The 16,582-nt window shown below is 36.7% G+C and overlaps 1 protein-coding gene across 2 annotated transcripts in view; it reads right to left on the reverse strand.

Moving 5' to 3' along the window:
• The window catches only part of LOC110102528 (KH domain-containing protein SPIN1-like), a 36,509-nt gene extending 21,078 nt beyond the window's left edge, over positions 1 to 15,431 (reverse strand). Inside the window, exons 1-3 of one of the 2 annotated variants that reach the window (XM_020830897.2) lie at positions 15,051 to 15,431; positions 14,828 to 14,916; positions 3,183 to 3,331 (exon numbers count right to left, since the gene is read on the reverse strand). In XM_020830897.2, coding sequence (XP_020686556.1) covers positions 3,183 to 3,331; positions 14,828 to 14,916; positions 15,051 to 15,136 — 324 coding nt within the window. In that variant the 5' untranslated portion in view covers positions 15,137 to 15,431. The remainder of the gene's footprint in view (positions 1 to 3,182; positions 3,332 to 14,827; positions 14,917 to 15,050) is intronic. The other variant, XM_020830902.2, reaches the window with a different exon arrangement.
• Between the last annotated feature and the right edge of the window lie 1,151 nt (positions 15,432 to 16,582).

A 16,582-nucleotide genomic window follows, 5' to 3' on the forward strand; every position in this document is an offset into this window, starting at 1 on the left:
CAACAGCAACACCTGTCCTGAATTGAGCTCAGTAACCTTTTTTAAATTTAGTTCAACCGGTGTTGTTAAAAATGCACTTCGAATCTAACTTTTGAAGTAACGCGATTTGATGTGAGAAACTTATGCTTCATGTTGGGGAGTAAACCACACCACAAACACAAAATAAGAAAGAGAAAATGTAGCGAAAAGAAATAACACCAGGATTTAATGTGAAAATTTTTGAAATCGGAAAAAACATGGAGCCACACCAAGAAATTAACTATAAAAAATGGGAGAAATGTATACAATTCTATTTCTTTCTCACTCTCTCCTTATCTCTCTACACTCTTGTATTGTTCTTCTGCTTAAACAAACAAAGAGAACCCCACTAAAACCACCAAGGGACGCAACCCTTCATAAAAAAACGAGAAAGAAAACGGCTCAACCCGCCTCACAGCGCTACAACGCCAAGTTTGGAGCTTCACCGCAATCCACTCTCTATCTTCAATCTGCCTAACAGCGTGGCAACACTTCTTGACAATACCAGGATTTGAAGTGTTGTAGCACTCAGCACTTTGTCTATCTCCAGGTAAACTATACAACACTGCAACACTGTACAGTTGAATGGGAAAAAAAATTATGGAGGGAAGGACCCCTTACAACCCCGATAAGCTGCAAATCGAGGTCTTAGACAACAGTACAACTTGATTGATTGACAAAATCAAATTCCACACAAAACTAACACCATCGATCCACAATGAATTTCACAAATGCTGCAATTCTACTCCTCACATCTCACACTTGCTGGTCTACTCTTAATCATTATAAATGCAAAGCCTCTCCTGATTAGACGGTGGACTCGCACAAGCAACAAGAGAAATGACATGCAGGCAATAGTAGACTCAAGATGTAGATGACTTCACGCAGACTGCATGAGACACTGACAAACTCAAGCAAACTCAACTCTTAATTTCAAACAATGATATCCTTTCTTCATTTTACTTCATATATTTGATTATTCACCCTGTTAAGAATTCTTGTTCAACTACTCAAGTTAATTCTTATTAAAGGTGTGCATAACACATCTTTTGAGTTTACTTTATCACACTATTCTTAGTTGGCAATTGTTTTCCTTGTTTGACATGAAAATGCCATTGTTTATTTCATAACTATGATTTATATGAAATTTGTCAAATAGAATAATACTACATAATATTCCTTCTCATATTTGTACTTCAATTACTTAAGTGTGTGCTTGATTTGTGCTTCACGCTTCAAAGCATCAAAAAGCCTTTTTACTATTTGCTTGATGACAAGTGACAACCAAAGTTCAATAATATTTTTTTCCAGGCCCTTTATCCACCACATAAAGCTTACTATTCTTTGTTAATGAACACTCTAATCACTCTCATATTCAATGACTATATTATGCCAAAATTATTTAAATAAATAATTTGGTGTCATACCTTTTTTATCTGCTCCTATAAATCATACCAGATATTGGCAAATCATCACTAGCGGTTGAATGGATTCAATTCATCCAATAATAAGAATGTTATAAATCCTCCTGATGTTTCCTATTTGTGCATCCAAGCCGCTTGTTTAAAAGGTAAAATTACGACCAAGATTCATTAACTTATCATAGTGACTTAAGTATATAGTCTTACTGTCTTAGAAGCTTTTTTGTTTGATTCCAGTTGTGAAAAAAAAAATTATGGGAAATATGTTTCAATATAAGTATTTAGATCTCAAATTTAGAACGAGTCATGCTAAAGTGAGTTGCAATGATATACGATTATTCTGAAGGAATTCGTTTCTTTTGGACTCAGTTCTCATGCTTTTTGGGTCAGAGCAAGTTTCATTTTTACACTCTCACATTTATTTTTAATTTATTATTATTATTATTATTATTATTATTATTATTATTATTAAGGGAAAATAAGAGGGAAAATATCATCCAATTCCTTCAAGTTTGGATCGTGCTTCATGCAGGTTCATATTTTTGAAGACCCTCCACTTCCTCTCTAGTGACTTTTGAGATTTCACTATGATCTCCCAACATAGTTTTTTATTTTTCACTCTTCACAGAGATTCAATTTTACTAAAAAAATGTTAAATATTATGTCAATTTGGCTAATGCACATTTTTTTTACTTAAATTTGAATGAAGTTAAATTTTATAACCAATATACCCTCATTCTCGAGATTCTTCTCTTGTTCTAGGGCTAAGCCATTCCCGAAAATTTTCCAAGCTCCATCACTTAGGAATGGAATCCAATGAACTCTCTTGATCTCAAAATCAGACTGCTTGGAAATGAGTCCTCAAGATTCTAGTTGTTGTTGAGGTCAAGCCACTCACTCTACCGGAGTAGAGAGGTGGAGGAAGCAAGACAAAAGGAGGATAATATGGTTTGGCCAGAGATAAGGTGTGTTGGGAACACCAGAGGAGGTAAAATGGGCAGAAATTGTTGGAGATAGCTGGCATTAGAAGTGGGAAAGGAGGGGACCACTTGTGCATCAGAAGAAGAAATGGAATAGAGGGAAAAGAGAGGGGCATTGGTGTCTTTTGTTTGTTCAATTGATGATTCTGTTAGCAAAAGAATCTATATGAAGCATAAGTCAAACATCAGAATCTAAGTGTAAGATTTTCTAATACTTGAAACAGCATCAATATGTAACAAATTTGAAGATCTAAGTGGCAATATTCTATTGTTATTTTACACCAAGTAATATTTTAACCAATTATTTCAATACTTTGATATTATTTTTTTGTTATTAAAAGTAAAAATGTAAAGTTGAAACTGACTATTTAACCCTTAAGGTTGAAAGTTGATTCTTGGAATGTGATTTTCAAGAATGAGAACTCAATTCAATCCAATTTCAGCCAAAGAAATGTTTAAACTTCTTGAAGTGATACTAAATCACTTTCAAGCACTTAACAGTGAAGTAAACTAGCCCTAATAGTAATATGTCTATGCATCAATAACTTAAATAATCTTATCAAAGAAACTTAATTAACATGCTCAATCTGAAGAAGTCACAATGAGCCCAAAATTTCACTGATAGCAATCATAATTAGTACTCCTTCTAAATTGGCAAAATTAGAAGCTTGAACTGATGATAACTTAATTAATAAGCCATAAAAATGAAAGGGAAAAATTTTGAAAATGGAACAAAAAGAAAAATGCATTATCATTCATTCACCTCTTGCTGCAACCCACTCCAAGAAATCAAGCCAGTGTCTATGATGTTTGAGGTAAGTTTTGGTGAAGTCATTGGTCTGGGGCTTCCATGTTGCAGCCTATCAAACTGCCCAAATCCTTTGGGAACCATTCCTGAGACTCGCATAACTTCTGTCAACACAAAGGATATATATCAGAGCACATGAATACAGAAGGAAAAGAGATACCTGGATAAAGCATTTAGTACATCAAGATTTTACATTTATTTAGCAATAGCATTAACACAATATATGAGGCTAATTTTAAGCACAAAATAAAGTAAATGTTTAACCACCCACGTCATTTTGGAAACTAAATATTTCCTATCTGTACCAAAGAGGCCCATAAAACATTATATTTTGAAGTAAGATGCAAATTTCACAAAACAACCAAAGAATATATAAAGTTAATTGCTTCATGTCTACTTTCTATGTTTTCCATTAATGCATACAGCAAAGTAGAAACAAGTAGTTATTTCCTTAACATTTGAAGAGTGGTTAGGATACAAATCTCAAAGTTCATTGTTGTTGAAACACAAGTTGTGTAAATTAAGACAAAAAAAAAGACTTTATTTCAGTGTTGTTGTTTTGTAGGAGTATTAGTTTTCGTATTTTTATTAAAATAAAGCATGTCTATGATGTTACCTACTGTGAAAGTTTATTTTTATTATCTAATCTGTCTCAGTGATTGCTCTTTTGGAAGCCTCTCAATTTGTAGTTTGTGGTGCTGCAAATCTTTCCTCAGTTACCTTCCTAGCCAATACAGTTTCATCAAGGTTGCTGTTAGGAATGAATTGTATGACTTCGGAGATGTTTGTGAACTGGATGGTTGCTCCAGCATGACCAATATTAAGAACAGCCTAGGGAAATTGAACTTTTGATCCCTATCCCTAGCCCGGCTTTGACGGTCATCACAGAATTAACAAGCGTCATATTTCAGCAACCAATCATAGAACTTCCAGGGATTAGAGTTGACCTGAATTTCTAGTTCAAAATTATGTTGCAAGAGAAAACATAAATTTGACATGAATGAACATCTATATTTCAGATGTCCATAATGAATGAGACAAAATATAATTCTTTCATCCAAAGATGAAGAGAGAAGTAATGCCTAGCGGAGTCGCCAGAATCTGTTAGCTCAAGAAAATGGCGCGTCGACATGAATCCCACTTTGCAGACATAGGATTTCATTCTCCTTAAGTCAGATTGTAGTTAATCAAATTTCCCTTAAGGGTAATATCAGGGTAGATTTGGGTCCTAACTTCCCATGAGCGTAAGCACATGACTTTTGGATATAAACCTACGGGTTTCTAGGATAGCTTGCGAGCTATGCCTTTTCTTTCTCTCTTTGCCTTAATTGATGTAGGCAAGCTTTGGGCTGCTTGCTGCCTTTCGGGTTCCTCCCTGGCTGCTTTCCCGTGGCTTCTCTTACCCGGTTTCTGTGTTGGCTTTTCGGGTTACTCCCTGACTGCTTTCCCGTAGCTTCTCTTACCCGGTTTCTGTGTTGTCTTTTCGGGATCCACCCTGGTTGCTTTCCCGTGGCTTCTCTTACCCGGTTTCTGTGTTGCCTTCTCAGTTTCCTCCCTGATTGCTTTCCCGTGGCTTCCTCTACCCGGTTCCTGTGCTGTCTTTTGGGAATTGTTTTGTGTTGCATGCTCCTTTCCCGTGGCTGCTGTTATCTGGTTCCTGTGCTGCCTTTTCAGGTGCTATTATGGAATTAAATGCTAGGTTTCTATTGGTCCAATTGGAGTTGAAGTGGATGTTTGGTTGCCAGCTTTTCTCTTATAAATGTAAGGTGTTTGGGCAAAGAAACAGAGTTGATATAATGAGATTTTTTGAGCCAAAAACCTGAGGGGTTTTTCTTCTTTCTTGGAAAAGCTTGCGAGCTTGTTCCACCTCTTCGTCTTCCTCTAGGAAAGCTTGCGAGCTTGTCCTTTCTTCGTCTTGGTCTTCTAACCCCTTTCTTCTCTTTGCAAGATCGATGCCACTTGTATCCTTCTTCTCAATCCAAGAAAGCAACTTTAGGTGTATTTTTTTGTTTGTGTTTGTGTCAAAGTTTGTAAGTCTTTTATCTTATAAAAAGTTGTAGTTTGTCGTATTTTTGAGAATTTGGTGTATTTTCTTTATCCTAGGAAGCGTGTGTTTTTTGCTTGCAAAAATTTGGGGCTTTTCCAAAATTTTGCATGCATCATTACCCCTCTTAATGCATAAGAGAGAACTTTCAATTAAGGATGAACAATTTTAGGTTTTTTAGTCTTAGTTGTGGGAAAAATAAAGGTAAACCGGATCAAGATCCCATGGTTCCATTGTCTCGGGTATACCGTAAGTTTCAGTCTACCTTCATTAGTAATCTTTGATCGTTATGTCTAGGGAATTTGATTAGCAGTCATGGGTTACCTCCTCTCATGGATCCTGAGTAAATTGAAGTGATTATGAGTGGGTTGTTGTAATTTTATGGAAGTTTGGAGTTTACATTTGTTATAATACCTAATAGTTGATTTAGTTTGGGATTTATGACTTCGTTTAGAAGTTACTCAGTTAGTTGAATTGGTTTGGGGCTTACGACTTTTATTAGAAATAGCCTGATTGTTTAAAAGATTGGGTCTTACAACTCTCATTAGAAGTAATATGACTGTTTAAGAGTTTGAGTATTAATGTTTTCATTGAAAGTAACCCGAATAGCACGTCTTACAACTTCCTTTGGAAGATGCCTGTCTATTCTAGATAGGTCTTACGGCTTCTGTGTTTAGAAGTGGCATAGAGGTTTGGTTAAAAATCTTCATTATTTTGTGGAGGTTTTCTAAATAGCAAGTCTTATAACTTCCCTTGGAAGATTTCTGACTATTTTGATAGGTCTTACGGCTTCTGGATTAAGAAGTAGACTAATGGCGGGTCTTATAACCTAGCCCTATAGACTAAGTGACCTTTGTTGACAAGTCTTATGACTCCTTTAGAAATTGTTTGTAGATGAGTCTTACAACATAGCTCTATAGCAAGGCTGCCCGTTAGTTTAGTTTGGATTTTTAGGGTTGTTTCACTTCATTTAGAAGTTTCCCTAACATATATGGGTCTTACAAATTCACTTAAAAATTGTCCGTTGGTGGGTCATACAAACTAGCCCTAGGCTAAGCTGCCCGTTTGTTTGGTTTGAATAGGTCTTACATCTTCCTTTATAAGTTGCCTGATTATTTGGGTAGGTCTTATGGCTTCCTTTTGAAAGTTGTCTGTAGGTTTTGTTTGATTACGGGTACTATTACTTTCCTTAGAAGCGGCTCATAGGTTTACTTAGATAGATCTTATGACTCTCTTTAGAAGGTGTCTATAGTTTTATTTTAGAATGGGTCTTACTGCTTTTGGAAGTAGCCCGATTGTTTTAGTTTAGAGAAGATTAGACAACAGTTACTTTAGTTTAGCTTTTTACTATCTTTACACCAGTGTTTTCTTTTAGTACCATACTTTTCCTTCAATGTTGTAGTTTAGCTTAGCACTTATTCTTTAATTGCTTTAGTAGTTATTTCAGTACCATGCTTTTTCCTTATTTCAGCAATTTAGATTTAGCATTGATTAATTTTCTTTTTTTGTTTCTTCACTTGTAGATGCCTGAAGCTTTGTACCTGCAAGAGCTCGCTTGGAGTATTAGAGAGCTCGCACAAGAGTTTGTTTTGTTTGAAAGTTTGTTTGTGTTTTAGGTTTTGAATTTGAGAGTTTTAGTTTTGTTAGTTTTGTTTGTTGTTTTAGTTATTGTGAGTTGTTTTAGGTTGATTAGTGTGAACACTGTTTATTATGTATTTTATTTTATTTAAAAGATTTTAAATTGGTTGATTGGTTAACTATTTAGTTAATTATGTTTGGTTAAATGAATTTTGAAATGATTAATGAATTTTAAATTGATTATTTGAATTTATGTAAATTTGATTATTTAGTCTTTATTTGAATTTATTATTTAATTAAAATTTTATATATATTAAATGGATTAAAGTTATATGTTAAAGTTTAAATTTATTTTGAATTTTAACTTAATTTTAATTAATTAAATGAATTAATTAAATTAAGATTTTAATTTTATTTAATTTATTAATTCGATTAATTAATTAGAAATTTTAAATTCATGTTAATTAAATAGTCAAATTAATTATCGCTCTGCAATTGTTCCAAAAAGAGAATTTCCTACGATCTTATGAGGAATTTCAGCAGCCTCCCAAGGTCACCTCCCCTCGTGGGGAGGTCTTTGAATTAAACATCATCCCACCAGATCAATGATTAATGGCGCGGGATCTTAAAAATCGACGATTAAATTATCTATTCATTGCCAAGTTTTTTTTTTTTTTTTTGGAGTGAGCAAAATTAAAACCTAGTAACTTGTTATTTCTTCACCTCCACTAAAATATGAATTCATAAGCTTATGGACTGCAGGCTATCGTATTAGTTGGGTACAAATAGGTGAGATTTCAAATAGAGGCTTGTTCACGTTTTGGAATTGTATGAGAAGGGAATACTTGCTCACTATATGCTTGCGGTTGGAAAAAGAGTTTGACTAAATAGATGGATTGCAAGCGGTTGAGGGAAGAAGACGGGTCAGTGTCGAGTGTAGTAGGCATTCGGGGAGTTCGGAGGTAGTGATGAGGGAAATTTCATGAAGGGAGGGCATGAAGCCCGACATATAGGCAAACCTTCGATTATTAAGACCAAGGGGGTTGAAGGAGACGATGAAGCTAGCCTAGATAGCGGAGGATCAGATTCAGATGGAGAAGGTTAGCAGGAGCGGAGTCACAGGAAACTCCTAAAGGAGTACCTCAACTAAACTAGCACCGATGACTCGGACGATATCTTTTTAGTGGGAGCACCGAAGGAGAAGAGTGGGGGAGTTCACCCCTGAGCCAACTTCAAGCTTCTAATAGAGGCAGAGGTGTAGGACAAAAATGTGAATGATTTGTGTTTCTGATGTGATGAGAAGTATGCACTTGACCATCGATGCAAGTACCGCTCCAGATCCTGGTTTGTGATGAAGAGGAGACCGACAACAATGAGTTGAGTGAGAAAGCATAAAAGGGAGAAGAACACATACACATTGATGTGGCAGAAATGTCCCTGAACTCAGTGGTGGGATTTACTCCATATCACACCATGAAGTTGAAGGGACAGATCAAGGAGAGGCTAATGGTTGTCTTGGTGACAGCGAGGCTACTCACAACTTCATCTCAAATCAGGTCATGGACTAGTTAGGTTTGGATTTGGCAGAAACGGGGAGCTTTGGAGTTATGATGGGAAAGGAGAAGGTGGAGAGGAGGAGGGGGGTTTGCAAGAGGTTGGTACTGACACTCCAGGACATACAAATTGTGGATGATTTTCTTTCCTTGGATTTGAGGAGCACTAATGTGATTCTAGGGATCAGTGGTTACTAATAATAGGGGAAACAAAGGTGGGATGGAAATCTTTGACTATAGAGATTCAGGTGGAAGGGAAGAGGGTGATGCTGCGATGAGACGCTAGCCTGTGCAGAACCATGGTTTCACATAAAACCATGGTCAAGGCGATATAGGGAGCAAGGATGGGTTACTTAGTGGAGCTGTAGAGCCTAGAGAAGAACAGAGATTCAAAGCCAGCCAAGGTTCCTAAGTGTGTACAACAGCTCCTACAGCAGTTTTCGAATGTTTTTCAGCAATCTAGCAGATTACTGCCAGTCCAAGAGCACGAACACGTCATTACCTTGAAGGAGGGGGTTTCTCCTATTAGTGTCCGAATCTACTGGTACTCATAGATTTAGAAGATGAGATATAGAGGCTCATCAAAGAGATGCTCGAAGCATGAATTATCGGACCCAACGTGAGCCCTTTTTCCAGCCAATTTTACTGGTTAAAAAGGACAACGGTTGGAGTTTTTGCATGGATTATAGGGCCTTAAATAAGAAAATTGTGCTAGATAAGTTTCCTATCCCCGTAATTGATGAGTTATTGGATGAGCTATTTGGGGCAGTCATATTTTCGAAGATTGACCTAAAGGCGAGGTACCACCAAATCAAAATGAAGTCGGGGGATGTGCACAAGACAGCTTTCAGGACCCATGGGGGTCACAACGAGTTTTGGTAATGCATTTCAGCCATACCAATGCTCCAACCACTCTTTAGTTCCTTATGAACCGGGTTTTTCAACCCTTTCTCAAGAAATTAATATTGGTATTTTTTTTATGACATTCTGATTTACAATTACACGGAGGCAGAGCATGTGGATCACCTTAGGTCTGTACTGGAAACTTTGGGGGAGCACCAGCTATATGCCAATCTAAAGAAATATTCCTTTTCACATCCATAAGTAGAGTACATAGGATATGTGGTAAGCAGAGCAAGGGTAACATCAGACCAGTCCAAGATCGAGGCTATGTTGAATTGGATTTGCCTAAGAACCTGAAGGAATTAATTAGGTTCTTGGGTCTCACAGAATACTACATGAAGTTTGTATGGGGGTATGGCACGATAGCATGGTCACTGACAGATCAACTGAAGAAGGATATTTTTAATTGGGAAGAAGCAACAACACAGGCCTTTGAACAGCTGAAGAGAACCATGAATAGTGTGTCATTATTAGCACTTCCCGACTTCAGAAGACCATTTATGATGAAGAAGGATTCATCAGAATAAGGACTAGGGGCAATACTCATGCAAGATCATTGGCCCATTGCTTATTTTAGTCAGGTGTTCACGAGCATGGCAAGACTCAAATCCTTATAAGAGCGGGAGTTAATGATGATTGTCTTAGCCATCCAAAAGTGGCAACCATATTTATTGGGGCAACACTTTATCATCAGGACATATCAAAAGAGTTTGAAGTTTCTGTTGGAGCAGAGGATGAAGACTGAGGAGCAACAGAGGTGCTTATCCAAGTTACTTGGATATGATTTTGAGATCCAATAATGCCCTGAACTGAAAACAAAGTTGCAGATGCACTATCGAGGATGACGAACGAGCCATAGCTAACAACTATATTAGTACCGATGGTCCTAGACTGGGAAGCCCTGAGATAGGAGACCGAATAAGATGAGAGTCTGAGGAAAGTAAAAGCTAAGTTGTTGCATGGCCCAAACAGTCATCCTGATTACACTGTTAGGGGCAATTCATCTTACCAAGGACATCATGATACATTCCCAAGCTATTGCAGGAGTTTCAAGACAACGCAATTAGAAGACACTCAGGAGTTTGGAAAACTTACATTCTGCTATCTATGGATTTATACTGGGTAAGGATGTGCTGAGATGTAGAGGACTGGGTGGTGAAATAAGATGTGTGTCAAAGGCACAAGTACTTGGCCAATGACACCAGGAGGATTACTACAGCCTTTAGCTCTATCGAAGAGGGTGTGGGAGGAGGTGACGATAGAATTAATCGAGGGGTTACTGCGTTCAGAGGAATTTTCTGAGATACTGATAGTAGTGGATCGTCTGCGAAAGTATACACACTTCATCCCTCTGAAGTTACACCGGGTCTCTGTGGCTATTGCTTTTATATGGGAGGTCGTATGCTTGCATGGATCTACAAAATCCATTGTTTCAGATAGAGACAAAGTGTTCTTTAATCATTTCTGGAAGGAGTTATTCCGTTTATAGGGAACAATCCTGAATAGGAGCACGACATACCATCCCTAGACAGATGGCCAGACGGAGGTGGTCAAAAAAAGCGTGGAGACCTATTTGCAATGCTTTGTATCGGATATGTCAAAGAGTTGGGCAAAGTGGATTGCCTAGGCCGAGTATTAGAACAATACTTCATACCATGCAATAGCACAGACCATCCCTTTCAGGATTCTATGAGAGATCCACCTCATTTGATACATTATGAGCATAACACTATACCAGTATCTAGTGTAGATTAATACTTAGAGGAGAACGACAGGATATTAACAAATCTCAAGGGATATCTATTGAGGGCCCAAAAGATCATGAAAAGGTTGATGAGCACAGGAGAGAAATACACTTTGAGCCAAGAGACATGATTTACTGAAGTTGAGACCCTACCGGCAGAAGACATTAGCCAGGAGGAATGAGAAATTATCCCCACGATACTTTGGGCCTTATGAGATTTTGGAGCGATTAGAGCAGTGGCCTATCGACTCGGATTACTATCTTCGTCGGCCTTGCACCCAGTGTTTCATGTCTCACAGCTGAGATAGGCAATAGGAGATCAAATACCGTCCTCACTATCCCTGACTTTGACAAAAAACATGGACATCATTTTGGAATCCTGAGAGAAGAAAGGGTGTAGCAAGGGAACACAAGAGCATAGGAGGTACTAATCAAGTGGAAGGATTTGTCAGAGTACGAAGCCATATAGGAGCCATACGAGATGATCATGAGACAATTCCCACCCTTCCACCGTGAGGACAATGCACGACTTTGAGGGAGTATTGATACGCTAAGGGGGTGGCCCAAGGGAACTATTATTCAATATGTAAGGAGGAGGAATCTGTTAACAGATATATGCTACACCAACACAAGTATAATTGCACCTACTCCACTTTCTATCTACTGTACAACATGTCCAGCCAGCTACAATCCTGATCGCTAATTCTTTGTTGAATTGATCTACACCGTTCATTTATAATTACCTACTCAATAGTCAACAGTTTTAAGAGAGGTGAAATAGTATACAATGGATTTCTGCTATTCTTCTCTACATTTTCTTGTAATTACAGGTTATGGTTTCTTCATGGTGTCAAAGAAAATCGGGTTCTAATTTTTTGAAGAGCAATTATTCTCATGCTCTATCTTCATGGCTAGCACAGAAGCTTCATCTATGGCTACTCTTCAGTCGTCCCTGCCCTTAGCAGACGTTCATATACCTCAACAACTTAAATTCCTAATGTCCAATGTTAAATCTATTCTTAATGTTCAACTCATCACCACAAATTATCATGTATGGCGTTTGCAGATTTTTAAACTATTTGGAACAAATGGCTTTACTTTATCTGATTGCTCAATCCCCAAACCCTTTAAATATCAACACTTCTCCAATAACTCCATTGCAGTTAATCCCGCTTATCATACCCGGCAGCTTATAGATAAAAAATTTTCAGGTAAATCTTCAGAAAAGTAAAAATTATAAATGACTGAAAGAGATGAATACATCTACAGAAGACGGCACTCTAATTAAAGCATGTAATATATGATTTATGTAAATGTTAAAATGTGAAAATTGCATTAGTAATTTGATAAAAATTATGTTAGTGGCTCTTCAGTATATTTGGAATGTAGAATGATAAATTGTGTTTAAAATTAAAAGTAATGTTATAACTGTTCGACCGTTCGTTCCCACCTCGTTAGTTTGAGTATCCGGGTCGAATCTTGACAGCCATGGCACCAGTTTGGAGCGCTACGGTGCTCAAACCTCTATCTTGATTCACTGTGGCGCCATATCTAGACCGCAATGGCGCTCTGCTCTCTATCATTCAGCGCTGGAGCACACGAATACGTAGCATTGGGCGCTCAAGTACATAGAGTCGGGGCACTCGGGTACGAGCACCGAGCCTTGTATGAAAAAAAAAAAATTTGTGAAGCAGGGGATAAACCCCTACAATCCCTAGCAAGCACGACAAACTTGAGGTCCGAGGCAGCTAGGGGTGTCAATTCGGGTCAGCGGGACGGGTTCGGGTCGAACCCGGCGCTGACCCGGCACTGTTCGGGTCAACCCGAACCCGACCCGTTTTTAACCGACCCGTTTTTAAAAACGGGTCAGGTTTCTGGACCCGAAACCGACAGATTCGGGTTCGGGTCAACCCGACCCGACACGAATGACCCGAAGTTGACCTAAAATTACTAATTTTCGGGTTAAAATCGGGTCAATATTCGATTTTCGGGTCAAAATCGGGTCAGAAACGGGTCAATCTCGGGTTTTCGGGTCAAATATGATTTTTTGTGTCACTTTCGGGTCAATTTCGGGTTGTTGGTCAACCCGAACCCGACCCGTTTCGGGTTCGGGTCGTGTTTCGGGTCGTGTCAAAAATTGACACCCCTAGAGGCAGCAGAACAATCTAATTGATCAGCATAATTAGATTCCACACATATCAGTGATCTTTTAAGAAGTAACATCAACGAGACAAAAATGTGAGGTCATTAAGTCAAAGTGGACAATATCTTGATAGATAATTATTTGAGCTATTAAAAATGGCATCAAAACAATAAATCAGCCTGAAGATAGAAACTAAGTGTTATACAAGAGAAAGTGTTACGCCATGAAAGCCGCCTCTTAAACCTTAGATAGGACAAAGTGATACATGTAAAGAGCCACGTCTTGAACTTGTAGGGCATACCTCTAAAATCATATATTTCTAGTGGATGATTTTTGGCTAAAGATATTTACAAGGATGTCAGCTACTTAAGTGAGGGAATTGTGATACCCCTTAAGTATAATAAAGCTAAAATTTTAAACATCAAAGCACCGTTTTGTGTAATGATTGAAATTTCATGTGAAACTTAAAAGTTAAGCATGCACGTAAATGAGCACTCATGAGATGAGTGAACTTCTAAGAAGTCTTACCAACGGAATAAAACCATAAGACCATTAGGCTAAAATGTACAATATCTTGATAGTTAAGACTTAAGAGTTTGAGGTATTAATGCAATAACTCTTGGAGGATGAATAAGAGATAATAAACCTATATTGGAAGTGAAGATGAAAAACTAATTATTAATCAAATTAAGAAGATAAGCCTTCTCAACAATGCTACTTGAATTGGGTTGGCATTAAAAAAAAAATCCTAACAATCCTATTTAAACTGAAAAGTGACCAAAATGGAATACATTTCAAGTCTTAGCAAACATTTTAATGAATTATCCTTGACTCTAACCCACATAGCCATAGAGCAAAGGGTAATATAAGGATTGCTAGTCTATTTATGAAGAAGTTCAAGACCAACAATCCAATCAGAAAGCCAGTAAACCTATAGTCAAAAAGGTGCTAGGGAATGCAAAAACCACTGACGAAAATGGACCACACATACTTTACCACCTAACGTGTTTGCTTTACTAGTCACTTTCATCTGCCATTAGAGACGTTCGCTGTATTTCAAGTTTGGACTGAAATTACATACTTCTTGACAACTTTAAGGATGAAATCAAGGACAACGTACACAAACTCTTGAAGCACCAGCTCAACAAGTCAGAAGACCATGTGTTAACAGATCAAAGTTGTACTGTTTCAGCACAGCAATAGGTGACAAAACCAAGTTGCAAAGCAATAAAAATTTTCGAAAGATAAAGCGACCTATAGTGGTAATTGAAGATGGGAAAGAAATCATTAATAGAGATAACATGCCAGCTGAGCAATACTAATCAACCTTGATTTCAATGGAATCAGAAACTTCCAAACAATCCCAAAGCCACACAAAAAAAAAAGAAAAATAAAGAAATTCACTTCGGAATAATAGCAAGCATGTTAAATTGTAGACCTTAACTCGAACTAATTACCTATAGAACACATTATGAAGAACAATGGTTTATTTCTTCCAAAACAAGAAATCTATGATCAAAGGCAAGACCAGCTACAACCCCATCACAATTTCAATAAGCATAGAAAGGAACATCAAAATTTCTAAATCAGGAATTCCAAGAAAAAAATCAAAACGGAATCCAACGAAGCACTAACCCTGATTCAACAAACGGTTACAAACAGGCAGAACCTCCATAAAAGGCCCAAGCTTTTGATGCTCCGCCAACAACTCCGCCAAGTACTGGCTATAGCCATCAACAAATAAACAAATAAAGATTGCCGAACATTAAAAATGATTGCATAGGAACATAGTACAGAGAAGATAGAAAATAATCGAGCGAAAATCTCATTCTTAATATAATCTCATATCTGCCAATACCTATCTACATCAGGACTGCTTCTTATCTGTGGAGAGAGGGCTTTTGCAGGGAAGAAGCTATCACTGTGATTATATAAGCCAGACATGCTTGCGAAGGGAAACGTTTCGCAGAGAGAAAGTTGTGAAAAATGGAAAAAGAGAGAACGAGGGGGCAAAGTTGATGGAAAGAAAGAGAGAGAGGAGAAGGGTGAAGTAGTCGAAGCTCGAGAGGTGGTGTTTTTGGCTATAGGGAGACGTCTTGAGCTCCCTTTGTGTGTTGGAAGCCCTGCAACCCATACAAAAAAGAATGATAAATTGGTTGGAGAAAGGCCAAAAATTAAAGGAGTGCCCAGAAATCGAGTAGCTCCTTTCGATCTTCTAAGGAGGGTTAACTTGGTGCCTGGGTTGTTTGAGGTAAGTACTTAGAATTTTTACAGCGAGAGAGAGAGAGAGAGAGAGAGAGAGAGAGGGAGAGGAAGGACTGAGAGAGGGAGCTGCCGAATTACTAAAACAATTTCTGATTTGAGGTCATAAATTATATTTTAAAAATGAAAAAAAAAATGATGAGAATATTCTAATTTCATCCAAAAAATATTATACTTAAATTTTATTTAAATAAATTTTAAATTCCTTATTTTTTAAGATATATACATACATAAAAATATAGTAATATATATGTAAATCTCAAAAAAATAAGTTGATTATTCATTTTTTTGCTCATATTAATGTTCATATAAAAATTTTTATACTCATAATAATCAAAATTTAATCCAATATTCTAATATAAATTTTTACTTTTAAAATTTATCATATTAATATATTTATTATTTAGTTGTATATATATATATATCATAATATCCTAATTAAATTTTAATTATAATGAATTTTATTATCATTAAATTTATTTTGAGATGATTTAATATATAATAAATTAATAAAAAAATTATTACACTTATCTCAAAATAAGTTCATTATTTTTTAATTCAATCAAAATTTTGGTCAAAATAAATAAAAAATATCGTTAAGTATGAGTCCCTTATACACCGAATAATGATTATGGAGTTCCTTCTTAAAGCTGAACTTGTTATTCAAATTCGAAGGTCCCTTCGCGATGTCTAAATCAATTACAGCAGGCGAGAAAGCAACATACAGTGGGCTGCTCTGCAAGATGCATAGCATGTTATATGTATTTGATAAGTTTGGACTGAAATCCATCCGTTTTGGTGATTTTGGATTAATATTAACTAAAATTTTAGGTAAATTTTATTGAATTTTATTTCAATTATGACTGACTTGGATCAATTTTGAATTAAAACGATAAAAATAGTTAAAGATTGACAAAACTTAGGAGTATGCTTTTTAAAATAGCTTTTTATAAAAAAAAATTAATTATAGATATTTTGGTACTGAAAACCTATTTTAAAAAGAAGTAAAAAAAACGGTCACAAGTAAAAATCTTATATCGTAAAAAAAATTATCTTGATCGGGCACGAATCTCAAGGCGAAACCAAGTTTCAGAAATTAAATTTGGATTCAGCCAAACTCTTATTTTA

Source organism: Dendrobium catenatum, unplaced genomic scaffold (genome assembly GCF_001605985.2).
Source record: "Dendrobium catenatum unplaced genomic scaffold, ASM160598v2 fragScaff_scaffold_1117, whole genome shotgun sequence".
Taxonomy (NCBI): domain Eukaryota; kingdom Viridiplantae; phylum Streptophyta; class Magnoliopsida; order Asparagales; family Orchidaceae; genus Dendrobium; species Dendrobium catenatum.